Source organism: Phallusia mammillata, chromosome 6 (assembly GCF_965637545.1).
Source record: "Phallusia mammillata chromosome 6, kaPhaMamm4.hap1.1, whole genome shotgun sequence".
NCBI classification, from domain to species: Eukaryota; Metazoa; Chordata; class Ascidiacea; order Phlebobranchia; family Ascidiidae; genus Phallusia; species Phallusia mammillata.
In genome coordinates this window covers 16,421,645-16,439,226 of record NC_137257.1, presented here as the reverse complement: position 1 = coordinate 16,439,226, position 17,582 = coordinate 16,421,645, and the positions used below count along the sequence as shown (strand labels likewise).

General features: G+C 36.9%; 4 protein-coding genes across 4 annotated transcripts; 1 reads left to right on the top strand and 3 right to left on the bottom strand.

The window, feature by feature from the left end:
* Positions 1-981: 981 nt before the first annotated feature.
* LOC145232415 (large ribosomal subunit protein uL16-like) lies at positions 982-9,506 on the bottom strand. Its single transcript, XM_080097027.1, has 6 exons — positions 9,413-9,506; positions 9,255-9,282; positions 8,270-8,467; positions 4,778-4,885; positions 2,500-2,662; positions 982-1,187 (listed from the first exon to the last, which is right to left on the bottom strand). Exons 1-6 carry the CDS (start codon positions 9,477-9,479, stop codon positions 1,038-1,040), a joined length of 714 nt encoding a protein of 237 aa, XP_079953153.1. The 5' UTR covers positions 9,480-9,506; the 3' UTR covers positions 982-1,037.
* A 317-nt stretch (positions 9,507-9,823) lies between these two features.
* On the top strand, positions 9,824-11,361 carry LOC145232416 (V-type proton ATPase subunit F-like). The gene is made up of 3 exons (XM_080097028.1): positions 9,824-10,084; positions 10,445-10,592; positions 11,014-11,361. Exons 1-3 carry the CDS (start codon positions 9,927-9,929, stop codon positions 11,065-11,067), a joined length of 360 nt encoding a protein of 119 aa, XP_079953154.1. The 5' UTR covers positions 9,824-9,926; the 3' UTR covers positions 11,068-11,361.
* Positions 11,362-13,460: 2,099 nt separating this feature from the next.
* On the bottom strand, positions 13,461-14,959 carry LOC145232414 (uncharacterized). Its single transcript, XM_080097026.1, has one exon. It carries the CDS (start codon positions 14,832-14,834, stop codon positions 13,752-13,754), a length of 1,083 nt encoding a protein of 360 aa, XP_079953152.1. The 5' UTR covers positions 14,835-14,959; the 3' UTR covers positions 13,461-13,751.
* Positions 14,960-15,252: 293 nt separating this feature from the next.
* Positions 15,253-17,535, bottom strand: LOC145233132 (uncharacterized). Its single transcript, XM_080097791.1, has 5 exons — positions 16,852-17,535; positions 16,463-16,583; positions 16,197-16,335; positions 15,792-15,979; positions 15,253-15,698 (listed from the first exon to the last, which is right to left on the bottom strand). The coding sequence occupies exons 1-5, from the start codon at positions 17,411-17,413 to the stop codon at positions 15,464-15,466; spliced, it is 1,245 nt and encodes a 414-aa protein (XP_079953917.1). The 5' UTR covers positions 17,414-17,535; the 3' UTR covers positions 15,253-15,463.
* Positions 17,536-17,582: the final 47 nt, after the last annotated feature.

Here is a 17,582-nt window from a genome sequence, read left to right as displayed (position 1 = left end):
ACCATATTCTTTGGAAAATATTTTGACTAATTTCAAAACTATGATTATGAGAAATGAAGATAACTAATTACTTTTTGTTGACAGTAATCTAAAAACGACAGTCCATTCCGTTATGATTTTGTTTGGCAAAAAATGTATAAATTTCACAGCAACACTAAAAGACGAGTATGATAACATTTCCAATTATTTTTTGTCATGGTTACTCCATTGAAGTTGGGACCATCGAGACTTCAATGAAAAACGCTGATATTCAACACCAAGGTGGTCCAAGGCTAAAAAAATGAAGGGTCACATTAGGGTAAGTTTCAGGCAGGCCGATAAGGAAAACCTATTATGTGCCAAAGGACTGAACTTGCTGTTTTAATCGACTTCATGGTTTGATACCCAAATATAATTGCCACAAAGCTATCAGCAGTTACAACTGTTCCTGAATCCTGTAGGTTCCGATGTTTGCAACAAAGAGAATCAACCCATTTATGTCGTCAAAAAAGAGCAAAAGCCTTGTTGGCTCACATAAGGTATGTATTGACCTGCAATTCGATGATGGGTGTTTTATTAAGGCATTCAGGGCTATGGCCAGGGTTGCTACATAAAACTGATAAATTTATTGCCCCTTTTCTTTGAAATGTCCTTGTTTTTAACTTTAGTCCTTCTTTTCAAAAATTGGAAGTCAAATCTGGGCTAAAAGTAAACCTAGACAAGACGTTAATGGATTGTTTCTGCCAAAAAATATGATGTGATATGTCATGACTCGTATGAATGCAAGGATTGGTTAAAAAAACGTTTGTTTCGTATGTGAAATAACACTTGAGGCCTTATTTTGGGGTCGATGGCAACCTTAGCTGTGAATGAATACAATTGATTTGATAATAACATGCAGAAAGAGTACGCAGGCCGCACAAAAGCTACCGGCGGGGCACATGTGGCACGCGTGCCAAGGTTTAGACCACCCTGTTCAACACTGCTTATATCATTACACAGTTATATATTCGTATCATTTATTGGAACGATGCGATATTTGATGGTCACGTTTAAGATCATTGTCTGTTCTTCCACGCCTGTAGAGGTCCCTTGTTGGGTTTGTACTGGCAAGTAACACCATCAGGTATCAGAAAACCATCTGCCAACATTGTTTCGTAATCTTCGCGGTTCCATTTTGTGAATCCCCACTTTTGAGATTCGTAGATCTTAAAAAGAAGAACGAATACATGTTAAAATCCAAACTATTCCCCTTCTCTATTGCAGGCCAGTTTAGATTTTGCTTTTGCCAAACAACCAATCTGGTTACATGAAGGATAGGAAAAGTCGATAATTATGCATTGAAGGACAACGCGGTAGGGACTCCAAATTATTCCTTTTCACTACTGTGGGTCAGGTTGAATTTGTTTTTGCTACACAATTAATCCGGTTCCATGAATGACAATGTAGTAGAGATGGGCCAAAACTGCAAATGTTCTGTTCGGTCGAACACCGAGCATCTAACGCAGTGGTTCCCAACCTTTTTTTAACGCGACCCAAATACTTACCAAAATTTAGTTTTGTGGTTTCTCGCGACCCATGGACATGCTTTTTAGTTGTATTTTTGTTTGTAAGTTAGGAAAGCTTTTTGAAAATTACTACGCCAGTTTAGCAAATCAATTACCTTAACACGAACAAACGCAGTTGTTTTTTACGACCAAACATTTCCATTTATTCCGAACTTGGAGCTGAATTGAGGTATTATCAGCCAGACAACGCTCTACTGTGAGCTAACACAACACTTTATGACGTCACAAACAGCTTTAACCACTATCACGACAAGTTGTGATGAAGTTATTATTGGGCAACAATTTAAAGCCCTGGGTAATATAAAAGTAACGCTACGAGGCGTCAAAAAGTAGATGCTTGTCACTAAAACAAGCGACCCAACAGAATGTTCAGGCGACCCAACTTTGGGTCGCGACCCATAGGTTGGGAACCACTGACCTAACGTAAATGCTCGGTGCATTGTGACGTCACAAACATTCCCGATTCCACAATCGTTGTGTAGCTTTCCAAGGGCCCTTACGCCACCTGCGGTGTATTAAGCGGTACAGGCACCAGAAATATGCGTTTCTCCACGATTTACCTCAGTCAATTTGGTTATTGGATTAACCTTTTTGAACCCTAGTTTCGCATTTAAGCAGGGGTGAAAACGCAAATTTAATGCTGGGGACAGTTTGTGCAACGCTCGGCATGGACAAACTTTACGGAAGAAAAAAAACTGAGTGAAATCAAGATGCGTCCACTGCAGGGATGGGGAAACATAATTAAAGAAAAAATGCAGTTGGGTTAGGGGAATACCCAAAGGAGTGTGGTTTCATTGCAAGTCACTCAGAATAGTGATATTTTATCTGCTCATATAATATCAGAGAAGAGACATGAAGTATTCATCATAGTGACTAAAACATTGCTAGTAAATCCACCACATTTTAAACTTTCATGTAAATTGACTGCAAAAGAATTTTTGTTGACCACTACCTTTTGTCTGCCAGGGAACTTAAACTTAGCACGTCGAAGAGCCTCAATGGCATGTGGTTTTGCTCCATCCTTCAACCTCATGGACATAATGGGCTGACCAATCTTCACTCTGGCAACAAGACCTTGAGGCTTTCCAAAAGCCCCCCGCATACCAGTTTGCAGTCTGTGCAATATTTAAAGTGATTTATTATTTGATAAAAACCTACACTATTTACCAAAATAGACCATATAGTTTAATACAGTGGTTCTAAAAATTTTTCATACTATTTTCAAAAGGGTTCCGTTGCCACTATTTTGAGGGCTCGCAGTCCTTACGCCTGAATGTGTATTTCAGAAAAACGAAAGTTGATTGCACGATTTTAGCTAGTTATGCAAAATTGTGCATAACAATGATATAAAGACAGCTTGTAATATCACAGACAAGACAAAAACATTACGACCGTGTATTTTTTAGTTTTCATGCAATAAAGGCTATTGTTTAGCAAATGGAGACAGTCTATTCTCAATTCTACTATTTAAGTAAGTAAGAAGTAATTTTATTTGCGTGCTGTTTAAGCAGCATTTAAAACTAGAAGGGTGGCTTAGCACATATTGCCCTTGCATATACACTATAACCTATTTTAAAACATTGATATATTTCCTATGCTTATTTTATATTGGGTCCCATACCATCCACTATCTTTTATAACCTTAGTTGTTTCTGCAAGCAGAAGCTCATGGGTCCCCACACATGCAAAGTTGTAGATAATGCATTTCAAGAGATAACCATGTGAAAGTTTGGTGTTGTAAGGTAAACGCAGTGATCGGCACTGGGCTTAAATAATAATACTATGTAAAAACATAACATTTGAGTATGTTTAATAAACTTTGCAAAATTTCATATAATTAGAATGTTTTTTAAAAGTTCATTTATTTTAGGGGGCTAGTTGAGTAAATGTTGGGGCTAAAGGTAAAACACATCAACTGAAACCTACAAATAGCATAGTCCACATACTACCCCAAATTTTATCCAATCCCGACACTGTTTAAAAAACTGACCCATTGTAGGGGACTAGTGGGGTAACTAATGGGGTCAGACACTCAAACTAAAAAAATATGAAATCTCAATGACTCAATCAATAGTACTGCAAAATTTCAGCCCAATCCGCCAATGTTTAAAATTTCGACCACTAGAGGTGTTTTGAGCGACAACCGTTAATGTTTCAGATGTCATAGGGCTGTTAACAACCCCCTAACTAATGTTCACCAAGCAATCCACAAAGTCATAAAAGAGTAACATACAACTGCTTGCCCTTGTAACACTATTGAGCAACAGAAATCTTTCGTTTGTGGTGCCCAGTAACATACAAATACGTTTTACACTTTAGGGGCTTGTGGGGTAAATGATGGGGCTACAGGGTTGAACACACCAATCGACATCTATAAATGGCATACTCTACAAGCTATCCAAATTTCAGCCAATTCTGACACTGTTTAAAAACTCACCCATTTTAGGGGGCTAGCGGGGTAAATACTGGGGTTATCAACAAAAACGAAGTGGGAAGCACATCTACATAACTACATCTACCATCTGTGTAAATTTCATCCAAATCCATCAAGGATTTGATAGAAAAACGAGTCTGACAAACTTCGGGGGAAAATACCCATTTTAGGGGGCTAGCGGGGTAAATACTGGGGTTATCAACAAAAACAAAGTGGGATGCACATCTACATAACTACATCTACCATCTGTGTAAATTTCAGCCAAATCCATCAAACATTTGATGGAAAAACGAGTCGGACAAACTTTGGGGAAAAAATACCCATTTTAGGAGGCTAGCGGGGTAAATACTGGGGTTATCAACAAAAACAAAGTGGGATGCACATCTACATAACTACATCTACCATCTGTGTAAATTTCATGCAAATCCATCAAGGATTTGATGGAAAAACGAGTCGGACAAACTTTGGGGAGAAGAAAAAAAAAGAAAACAATTTGAGTAAAATCAATATGTGTCCCCTTCAGGGAAGGGGACCCATAATAATTCAGTGGCACAAACTAATGCCAAATAAGATTACAGAAGTACTTCGACCTTTTTTGTGGTCCCCCAAATGGCCTTATGGACCCCAAAAAGACCGTGGACCTGAGTTGAGAACTGCTGATTGAACAACATGTGAGAGAATGTAATAAATATACTTTGAGGAAAACATTGCGATTGATTGAAAAAAACATTGAAATGCATCTTTGTTATATTTTATTAAGACATGATAACGGGTGATTGTAAATAGGACTTCTTACCTGTCAGCACCGGCACATGACAACATTTTATTGATCCTCACAACATGGAAAGGATGGACACGAATCCTCAAGTGGAAAGCATCTTTACCACAATATTTCACCATGTATCTAGCAAATATATCCGATTTTTAGAGTTAAAAAATGCCAGCACACAGCTTTTTGCTGAAGCAAAAACAAAACTACAAAATCATTCACCTAAGTCAGGGCCAGGGGTGTGCAACCTTTGTCACTGTGGGGCCAAAGACAACGGCCAAGATTAAAGTGTGGGCCATACCTTTATATAACACAAGGAGATTTTACTTATTGCATACCAAATATGCTTTAACTAGAACAGGGGTTCCCAACTTGTGGTACGCGAAGGTTTTTCAGGTGGTATGCGAGTAGAGTACCTGGTTTCACAACTTTATCATTTATTTATCCGGTTTAGTTGACCAATCGGTGAACAGTAAACAAAAAATTAATTTAGTTGTGGTGCTTTATTGTTACTTTGGTAGGCCAATATTATTCTGCTGAATTAAATATGATTCGATCAAATTAGTTGTCTTTTAAGAAGTGGTACGCGTGGCAGTACAGAGGGTCCAAGTGGTACGAGATTGTAAACCGGTTGGGAACCCCTGAACTAGGAAGTATCATGCACTTTTGATTCTAGCCACATATTGTCAGGTCGCAGAAAAATAGCACCAGACACATTTATCTGCTCAAAAATACGTAATAATTGGACTCGTTTGCCAGTACATTTAAAATCCAATGGTCTCTACAGGCAATATAACCTTCAATCAACAGGCTGCATTTGGCCTAAGGGCCGCAGGTTGCACACCCCTGATCTATATGTTATTCTATGTGGGGTCAAGGGGAAGACAACATGATGAAATATCCTAGCAGCAGATAGTCACCAACTATTTTAGGAGCTGCCATGTCACTCAGAACAAAGGTATGTTATCTACTCATGAAATATCAGAGAAGAGACATGAAGTATTCATCACAGTGACTGGCGGCTTAAAAACAAAACAACTATATTAGTTCTAATTTCTTAAGAACAAGAATCTTAAGAAGCAACACCAAAAAAGTCAGGCAAACTGTAAAACATCATGACAACAAGAATTCCCATAAAAAATAGCTTCAAATGCAAGGCAAATCCAACAATTATTATCATTCTTTTACTCAAGTACGTTTGACATTTTTTTATGATAACATTATCAGTTTGTCCATTTTAAAACGCCCTTTGGAAAAGTTTTCTGGACTTGCGACGCACCAGCAAATAAAAGTTTATGAGAAAACTTATTATTAAAGATGTGTTTATTGATACAACAACAAAAATCAATGCATATTATTTAATCTGACGTGTGGGCTTGTTTGTTTTGAACGCAATGTGGGCTTTTGTTAATTGTTTTAATTATTGCGCACAATTGCATTGTCTTGTCTGCTGCAAGGCCTTATCAGCATCAATAACGAATTACAATGAAAACTAGAATGGTGGCTTTCTGATATACTTCCATTTTATATATTCTATACGATATTTACCAATTTACTATACACATCATTTGATCTACACATATGATTGTTTTTGTAAACAAAAACTAATGGGTCCCCACACGCGTGTTTGTGCGGATTTACGGTAAACAAATGTTGCGGTGATTTTTAAATTCTTAAGAACAAATTTTTAGAAAGCGTTAACCCAACAATGAAAAATTTTGTTGTATTTTTTTGCACTATTATTGTCGTATAATTACAAAAGCATTAAAAAAGAACGAAACAAATACTTTCAATTTAATCTCTTGCTTTGACCCAGATATTGTCGTCCAAGGTCGGGTTTTAAACACAATTTTTTTCTAGAAAGCTGTAACAGTTGTGTTACAGACAATTAAAATACGATTTGCTGCAAGTGTATACATAACTTTTCATTTAACTTTGTTTCGCAAAACGAGTTTTTCATTTAACTTTGTTTCGCAAAACGAGTACCATTGACCTGTAGTAACCTTTAGGGTGCACACACCAAACGACTGTTTGACCTTTTGACACCGTTTTCAATAGCACGCCGTCCTTGGTGTTCAACAACACCGTTTGACCTAATTTATACATGCCTTGAGTATTTGATTCAAAAAAAAACAAAAAACGCTACGTTATGGCGAAAGAAAGTTCTGAACTGTGTTAGTAATACCTACTAATTGACCTTAAGTAACCCGTGGTCATGCAGCGGCCAACCTAACAACGAGCATTTAAAAAAAACTTTTATCTTGCAAAAAAGTCAAGTTTATTTTTTCATATTTAGTTTGTTTAACAAAGTTTTGCTTGACATTATACGAAACCGAAGCACGCTTATTAGGTTTAAATCGCGTCATATGTGTGAAACCTTTGCCAAAACTGAAAATGTGAGTGATAACTTAATAAAACGACATGCATTGCTGTGCAAAACAGCTGATTTCTAATCACCGAAACGACGTCTCGTAAAACGTCTGTCCGACGTCAAGCTGAGCCCTCCCGCTCTGCCCTATTATTCGTAAACGTACTCTCTTGGGACTTCTGCCTACAGTGTCTTTCTTGACCAAACGAGCGTTAGACACATTTACGTTTCGGGGGTCTGTGGGTGTGTCGCTGGGTCATTCGGGGTCAAACTTCAGGTGGATCAAGTTCAGATTAATATCTAACATATGTCCAAATTTGAATAAATTTGAAGCACTCTTTCTTTACTAAACGACCGTTACAAACCAGCGTTAAAAATTTTACGTTTCGGGGGCCTGTGGGTGAACCGCTGGGTAATTTGGGGTCAAACTTCACGTGGACCAAGTTTGGATTAATATCTAACATATGTCCAAATTTGAATAAATTTGAAGCACTCTTTCTTGACCAAACGAGCGTTACAAACCAGCGTTAGACAGAAAAAAGAAAAAAGAAAAAAAGAAAAAAAGAAAAAAAAAATACGGACAAAAACAATATGTGTCCCCTTCAGGGAAGGGGACCCATAATAATGTTACAACTTATGGACAATAAAATCTTATGCACAATAATTACTTCAAACTTTTGCTAACAATTATACGTTATAACTACCTCAAGCCTTTGCTGGAAAAGTTGCCTTTATTACATTGTTATGAAACAAGACTCCATTTACAACACATAATCAAGTTTAATACCCGCCATGCGCGGATAATGCACTTGCTGCATGGGCTGTTTGGTCTCGACGTACATTAACGGTCAGCTGCATTTTTGATAAAAAACTTTTAACGTAAATTTACGTCAATCAGCACTCTACACAAAACGTCTTTGGACATAGACATACGTCAACCGCACTGAAAGCGTTAACCTCATTTTTATGAGATAAACTGAGGCATGAAACGGAGCTTTCTGCGCTGCCCTTGGAAAATTGAAACGACGCACCATTCGCTGCGACGCACAGTTTGAGAGCTACTGACATAAGTGATTTATAAAGTATTTTTGAGAAAATTTTTCTTCAGTTAGAACTTAATTAAGAAGATTCATTGCATAACATTTCCTTACTTGTTGGCACAAATTCTTGCAGCTTCCAGAGCCTCAGCACTCAGCTGTTCGAGTTCATCTGACACCATGTGGACACATAATGGAAAATCTTGTACGTTGGCCTTTTTACGTCCAAGATCATAGATACGAATTTTCGGATCAGGAACACCACGACAAAACCTTGACTTTGGGTAAGGTTTGTTCTTGCAGTAGCGATAACTGAAATAAAAGCATTAATACATGAAATTACACTTACTCATTTATGTATTTGTTTAAGTGAAAAATATTTTATGTTCAAATGGTTCCCAACTAGGGTTCCTCTATTTCTTGACTTTTTCATTTCCCGAGAATCTCAAATTTTTATTTAAGTCGATTTTCTAACAAAAAAATATCCGATTGTACATTTTTTCGCTTCTAGTAGCGATTGCAAGTAGTGATTCGCTAGCAAACCAGCAAAAACTGAAGCGACTGTTATACATCTTACACAACCAAGCGTGACTACTGCCTGGGAAAGGTAAAAGTTTAGTGGCAACGCACATTAAATTTTTTAAATTATTTCTCGAGAATCAAGACTCAATTTTTTCGAGATTTCTTGAGAAGGAACTGTATTCCCAACCTTTAGTGACAAATTTCTCACAGTTCAAAACATTTTTATTCCTCCCAATACACTACATAGTAGATACAAAAGCACTAAATTGGGTATTTTATCAACTTCTCAGGTTATATTTCCATAGCTGAAGTGTCTATTTACAAACCACTTGTACGAATTAAAGTAAATTCCCCCAGTTGGGAACCACTGTTATACTCTGGTGGCTCCTTTATGAAAGAACTGTTTTACTCAGGCCCAACATTATACTAGTTTTCACAAACAAAATTAAACTATTCTAGGTATGAAGTCGCACTCAGAAAGAGAGAGTTGTATCATCACTTGGATGCAGTGAAATAAAATTTCTTCATCATTGTACTGACTTCTAAACCATATTTCACACTTTACAAATTCACTTACCAACGCGCTGGACGACGACCCATCTTGCCTACAATCAAAATACACTGTTAATATGATAGTATCTTACTTTTCAGCCTGGATAAAATCACTAAGAAGCTCTTAATGAACCGATTTATGAAGATATACTTTTTGTAAATTCAACAACATCAAACCCTTACCTGTCGTGCTGGAAAGAATGACTAAGCATTTTATAAACGAGATCACCCGGATTTCATTATTCAGCATATTATTTCGCAATGACGATGAAATATTGAACATTTGTGTATTTTATTCTATTTGGTGCAATAAAAAATAAAGCTATGTCTAATAATTTTTTTTCCATCATTTTGACAAGTTCAAAACCAACTAAAATAAAAATGCGCCATTCAGTTTTTTTTTTAGTATTACTTTCTACCGACTTACAAATATTTACCCAAGTTATATCACAAATCAACGTTCATTTTTTGTGCACAAAATTTGTTTGGTAGATTTAAACACGATTAAAATTAAAAATCTCTTTGCTTGAGCGCTAGTGAAAATACATCAGCTGATCAAGTCCCGTGACCACATCTGACTGATCAGGCATGACCAATCCAGTTTCCAGCTTTGTGTTTTCATTTTTTACACTATTTTCGACAGATATTCAATAACTCCAACCACATTTTGATTGTAGTTGTTCATAACACGAAAACAATGTCAGCTCGAGGAAAATTGTTGGCTATAATTGGCGATGAAGATACTTGTACCGGATTTTTACTTGGGGGAATTGGAGAGTTAAACAAAAAACGTCAACCAAATTTCATGGTGGTTGAAAAGGATACGCCCTCAGCTGATATAGAGGAACAACTAAAGTAAGTTGTGTATCTGTGTATCTTTTTGTACTATCGTTATCGTAAACCTGTTAGAATGTGCATTTTGTGAGAAAACTTTTGTTTTCTGAGTCTATTTTACATTGACTTGACGATGCAAAACAACATCAAACACAACCACCACTAACTATGCATGCAGACAACACAATTATTTAAATCAAGAAGTTCGTTTCATGTTTTCTGTTTGACCATTTTTTGTAGCCTATCTACTTCATTTTGAGCATTTATATGTTAAGAATAAAAATGCATAATACGATACATTTTTGTGTCTACATTGTATTTACAAAAAAGTAATATTTATTATGAAGGATTTGCTGATGGTGTACATTGCTACCTTTTCAGGAGTTTTTTAGGTCGCCAGGACATAGCAATTATTTTGATCAGTCAATCTATTGCGGATGTGGTTCGACATATTATTGACGCTCATAATGATCCAATTCCAACAATCCTTGAAATTCCATCAAAGGATGCCCCATATGATCCATCAAAGGTATGCTACTGTAAAATGTTGTTTGAGTTAAAATGCACATGTTTTCCTTTATATTGGCATAAGCATCAAGGCAAACAACTTAGCGCAATTGCCAGCTAACAAACTGATTAGTTTGTCGACTTTTGTAAAACTAGGACAAACTTAAGTTAAATGTTGTCTTGTTTTTATTTCAGAAGCAAATATGTTAAAACATTTTAGTTAGGCATTATTATGTGTAAACCAAATTTCTAGTTTAAATTATAGTTTGTTACTTGACAAAACTAGTTTAACCTTTGTTTAACAAAATTATGAGTATATAAAGTATAACTAAAAGAAAACAGGTGCTTTTAATATAAACTAGTTTTTTTTGTTCGTTTGGCAAACAACTTGTCTGTGATTGTACATGTCATCAGAATGAATTGTGCACTTCTTTTCTTTTCAGGATTCTATTTTAAGACGAGCCAAAGGAATGTTCAGTGCTGAAGATTTCAGATGAGTTTGATATGAAATGTTCCCACACAAAATTACAAATAGTTTGATGTTCCTTATGGTACTAAGAGATTTTGCAAAAAAGACACTTGTTTTTCATGTTATGTTAGTACGTGTACCCGTACATCCAAACCTCCTAAAAAATCGTCATTATATTTGGGTCAAATATTTGTCAGAATTACAGTTTTATCAATGTTGTTCCCCTTTGACATCTGATTTTACAGGCATTTTGCTGTCATGAAAATAGAACATGTTTGTGCAATAATAAATTTTCAGTCCATTACAAAAGAAATTTGTAAGATTGTGTTGTGATCGTTGTTCTGTATAAACGTTTCAGGGTTGATTCCAGCATTAAACATGCTCATGAGTTTTCACCCCGCTGTTTGGGTTAGGGATATTTTTTCCTATTTTTCCAACTTTGCCACGTTAGCGTTTTTATTTCACCAACTTTGCGCACATATAATTGTGCGTGGGTAATGTATTGTGTAAATAACCGTACTTCCAGAAGATCTTTGGGGCTTAATTGGTCCATTCGATACTTTATGGTTTTTACATAATGTTTGGGATCGGACCGAAAAGTTTAGCGGCGTGACAGTAAAACGCGGAAGATGGTGGGACGTCGCGAAGCCGCTGAATATCGGGCTAAATTGGTGACGGTTAGTGCTATTAAGCTTGGGGTGAGGTTTTATAATAATATATGAATAAAAAAATGTCCATTCCTAAAAATGATTCGGTATAATTTCCCGACATTCATCAAAATTGCCTTTGCGGGAAGTCTCCCTCGGCCGCGGAATGCTTCCCCCGTTTCGGCGGGACATTTTTAACATAATAAAACATTACCCCAACCTTAATAGGACTAACCATCAGCAATTTAACCCGATATTCAGCAGGTAACCGCATGTCAAGCGAGATGTGGGCTATGGGGTGCTTTCGTTTTGGGCTTTTATAAATTCGCGCTTCTTAGTTGAAATGAAAAATTCATTAGATCGGTCTACCATCCGTAACTCTTTGTGATATGCGCCATGATGGTCAAATTGCGTGTTCGTGTGTATCTACTTGAATTACGGGTCTTAAAAAATAGTATGGGTGATCGAAACCCGTAATTTTCGTGTCAAGCCAGTTTGTTTATCTTTCCAGTGAAACACCATGGTATAAAAGTAAGGACACTTATTCTCCAACATAAAAAAGTACGTTTGCAAACATTTAGGGGTAATAGTATCGTCATAGGCACCGAGTTTTACAAAAAATCAAGGTGGCGAATGTAAAATATGACGTCACTTTGTGTGACGTCACTAATGAGTGCAATCACAAGAACTGAAAGCTTCAACAAACTTCCCACAGATTGCAAAATTCGTCATAATTTAGAAAAAAAAACGGCATGTTTAAATTAATATTTAGTTGGAAATTGCCACACGTTGCTGTAACGTTTGTCATTGGCTTAGCAACGTTCAAAGAATGTTTCGTCAAGTTGTTGCTGTTTTATATCCTGAGATAACCATTTATTACACCACATTTGCGTTGTGCACAACAATGACCAGACATTCACTGGCAGACAATTGTGTGTTTGGCGTCATAAACAAGGCACTAACCTAAGTATGCTGCTGTTTTAAGCCACGTTTTGTGGTTATTTCGCCGGTACGCTTGTTTGAAAGCAAAAGTGTTACTAATTTTATTTTCTTCATTTGACGATATTTCGTACGATACCGCCACGAACAACCCAAAATATCCACGGTGGCCGCCACCGTGCGATAGAAAACCAAGGTGGCGGCGCCACTCCGCCACCGCCTACTCGGCGCCTATGAGTATCGTTATGAAATAAAAACAAACGAAGGCAGCATCAAATTTATACTGTTGATACCAATGTTGTGTTGTAGATTACGTTATGTTTTTAAACTCTTAAATGTTCGTTTTAGGTGTGATTGCCCCGGTAATTCCATTAGCAGATTTGTAGAAAAGTAAAAGAAACATAATGCAATTTTACTATATTTACGCATAAAGTGGCTGTGGGATCACGAACAACTATGTCGGGATGTTTTAGGTCCACAGAATCGGATGGTGTTGTGTAAATCGTTTGGCCATTTTACTTACGACTGTTTGGTTTGTAAAATGTCACAAAGGCAGTTTCACGACATCTTTGAATCTGTGCTTTGAAGCTGGTGCCCGACAAAAGCATTTTACATGTTTATCTGGGTGACGGCCTACGCATTTTCAGAACACAAAGGTCTGGCAAAAACCCACACAAAAGACATTTTCTTCGAATAAATCTTTGCCTGTGAACTGTTTATTTAGCTAACGGATACAATGGCTGTCCTTGCTCTTTACGAGAAATCTGCGTTTGCTTAACCAGGTAAACAGCCCAGTCAAATCCTTTGTTGTCTTGCAGCAAAAACAACATGGCAATAGGAGGTTTACTTTGTATTTTGCAAAACATCTTGTTGGCCCATTGTAGGCTGGCATATATTTCTCAAAAGACATCCTTTTAAAAATAATCTGTACTGGTAAAAAAATACTTCTTTCATGAAAAATGCAATAATCAACTGCACTTGCAACAAACACATACCAGCAGCAATTTAAAACAAAAACAACAATAAATACAAATTTAGATGCAACAAAAAATATTATAAAGCATGTCAGTTACTACATAGTTTTTGCAATATGCAATTCTTGAAAAAAAGCTTTCACATAAAATGTCTAAACTATAGAAGTGAGTTGAAGATTTCCACCTATTCCAGCAACAGCAAGTTGTTTTCCATTGTTACAAGAGTCTAAAGTAAGCACTGGTTTCTTGCTGTGAACTAAACCAAGTAGCCTATCAGTGTTTACATTTAATATACATGCACTGTTAGTGCCACTTCCACCTGCTACAACAGTGTTCTGGTTTGCAAACTTTGCACAGTAGAGAAATTCACCTTCAGATTTTTCATCATGTGGAAAAGGCAAGGTTTTGTTCAAAAGTCCACTTCTCAAATCCCACAGCTGTAAAGAATTTTTAGCAGACCATGAGCCTGTAAGAATATGGTTGTCCTTTAAATCTAAAGCTGCACCACAAATGTGTGGCCCAGGGATTGAACATTTTGCATTTCTGGGTATTCTTTTGTCCCAAAGCTTAACACAATCATCCCAGCCTGCTGTCAAAAATAGATTGTTGTCTTCTGGATGAAACTTCAAGGCAAATATGCGTTTCGTGTGGCCGGTGTATATACTCACTTCATCCATATTAATGTAATCAGGAGCCACAATAGTGCGGTGTAGCTGGAATGTGTTGGCATCATACAACCTAATATGTCTGTCTTTTCCAGCAGTGGCAAAGAAATGGCCATCTCGGCAAACATCAAGTGTGTTAATCTCATTTTTTTCTTCAGTTATTGAAACTGTAGGCTCCAAGCTCTTTCCAACAGCTGGAGTTTGCTCCCACAAATTGATTTTGCCACTTGCCCCAGCAGAAATTATTAGCTCTTCCTTGAGATAATGTAGAGCCATAACTGCCAATCCTTTTCTATGTCCATGTGTAACATCATGAAGTTTTATCCCTGATTTGTGGTCAACTACAAAAATTCCACCATTACCAAAGCCAACTGCTAATTTCTTACCATCATGATTGTATTTAATGCTGTAAATTCCCCATCTGTCCAGTGGAAGAGACACTTTATGTGTTTTGATGAGAGGATCTGATATGTTTTCTTGCCTAATTTGACCATATTTATTTGACAGGTCACTGTAGTCCCCAATTTCATGACCTGCCAAGATTGCAGCCTCAAGTCTTTTGTGAGCCATATATCACAGCAATGCAGACCTACATACTTGGGCAAAAGGATATTTACTGCTGGTTAAAATAAAATTGATTTTTAAATTCTAATTTTATTCTTTCACAAAGACCAATAGTACCTACAACTTACTTCTCAAGAATGAAAGATTTGTGCCAAAACAAACGCCTTTATGTGGTAACGAGGTTGCACACGCAGGTCCGTGACAACCACTTGCTTTTTTCCCTTTTAAGCGCTATTTTTTAATTTTTTTTAGGGGTCGTTTGTGAAAATACTTAGTTTACAAACGATCCTAAATTCTGCATCCTTATAATTATGGTAGAGATTATGTATCTTAACTATTTATTTTGCATCTTTCATTGCTGTTTCAAAAGTGTTTTAGTTTTTATATTTTATGGTTTGCTTCGACTTGGACGTCCATAGCCTACAATCTATGCCAAACTCGCACTATTTTTACAATATGACTCAGTAAAGAAATTGTACAGGGATGTTTTTATTGGTATTGACAATTTTGGAACATTTGCAAATGTACCTACTTCATGAGAAAGAAAGAATGGCAAATATAAGTAAGCTGGACACACCATCATGTTTAATCAGAATTGAACCATTGTTTTCTACTAGCGTCAGCCACATCGATGTTTACTCAAAACTTGTTGAGACCGAACCAGATACAGATTGAAAGAAATCACGGTTTCTCATAAAATCTTCACTAGACGGCTTAGTGTGATAGAATTGTTGGCCGTTGCTGACTGGATTGTGTAGTGGTCTTTCAGGAAATCGATTTAATTGGCAGGAGCTGTGGCAATTATCAATTAGCTCCTCAGTCTGGTTTGAAGTTGGGAATTCATGTAGGCTGCTTTCCGCCTTTTCGTTGCTAAAAAGTTTTGGTTAATTTTTATTGGACATAGAAAACACTTTACATTCGCAAATTTTGAGAAGAATGATAACAAAATAGGAAATAATATACCTATGGAGTCTCAGGTGAGTCTTTAAATTGCTTGTGGAACTAAAACGTTTGTGACAAACGCCACATTCGTGTGGTTTTTCTCCAGTGTGGACAAGGTGATGCTTCTGAAGGTGGGCAAGTTGGGTAAAACCTTTCGTACAAACTTGACACTTGAAGGGGCGTTCACCAGTGTGAACCCGCAAATGGACCTAAAAGAAGAAATCATAAAGCTTACAAGTCGGTTCTTGTCCGAAACATGTAGAAAATGGATATAAGCTCTGTAGTATTATTTGTTTACATTTGAGATTTAAAATTGTTCACAAAGTATGTAACATAAGTCGGTTTATCTTGAGTGTCTGGTTGGACATGTTACGTATTACTGAACAACTTTTTACTTCTATGCGTTAGTACACAAAAGCATGTTACCTTCAGGTTTGAAAGTTGCCCGAATCGCTTCAGACAAACGTTGCATTCGTAAACAATCCTGCCGTTTTCCTTGCGCAAGGGGTATGGTAAGGACCTATATCCACTACTTGGTCTGTCTGTACCATCGTGCATCGTGGTCCTAAAATGCCAAAACATTAGCGCCAGGTTATATGGATAGGACCATAGATCACTCCATACTCTATGGCGCAAATGTACCAGACTTTGTAACAATGGTATGAACAAAGTAAAAATTTTCAGGATCTTACCTGTTTACGAAGCAGTTTGTATTTGAACCAATGCGATTTGACTTTATTCTTTCCAGGCATGTCAATGGCATTTTCCTGCTATCGCTGGAGCTTGTTTTCGAGGGTATTGATGCACCAGAAGCTGTTAAAATATTCACAAACATAGTTGCAAAATATAAACTTCTAAGATTAAGAAGTTATTCGTGCGGTGCAACACCTATCGCTATCCACAGCAACAAATACAAAATTTAAATCCATTTAAACTAAATCTAATGAAACCCTCAGTTAACCCAGCTTATAATGGATGCTGTACAAAATACCGATCCAAAATAACATAACTAAGTTATAACTCCAAAACATGCAGGTTATTAAAATACACACCATATGTTTCCTTTTTGATTTTCACTTACTGTTATTGTTCCAATTTCTACTCTCCCAGTACATTCTTGATGTCAATCTATTTAAAATTGTATTTCTTTGTTGTTCTACCTCAAAACTGTTGCCTAATTGTGGCAAGCACATTTGTTCCTTTCCAATGGCCCAAGATCTTAAAAAGCTAGGGTAAAGAGTTGTTGCTGCAGCGATAAACGCTTTGCGACGTTGAGCAAACTCCATTGCCGTTTGATTAGCTTTGTAAACTGGCATCTCTGTATGAAGCATGGTCAAAAAGGCTTGCCAAAATGTCCTTGACCCACTGGTTGCAGTTGGATATTGAATTAGGTTGTTTGTTGACTGTTGGCTTGTCCTTGAATCACCACAACCTGCACTCCATATATTGTTGTTTTCATCAGTGGCTCTTGAAACTTTGGTTGACTTAAGAGAAAGATCTAATGGTTCAGCAGATTCCAGTGTTGCAATAGCACTTTCTGCAGTTGTGTAAAAGGGTTTTCGTCTATCAACCTCACGTACCCGTAAGTCCAATGCCGCTGTGATAATTGACTCTTTAGTATTATATATCTTGTTGTCAGTCATTTTTTCTTGTGCAGAAATTTAAACGCAGTTACACAGTCGCCAAGACAGCGTTTATAACTTTTTGCAAAAGTGAGTTGAATGGGCTTGAAATGTTCTGCAACGAGAAGTAAAAGACTGATTTCTTTAAGACTTGCAACTTTGCCTATCAACACTTTCCTCATTCCAGCTG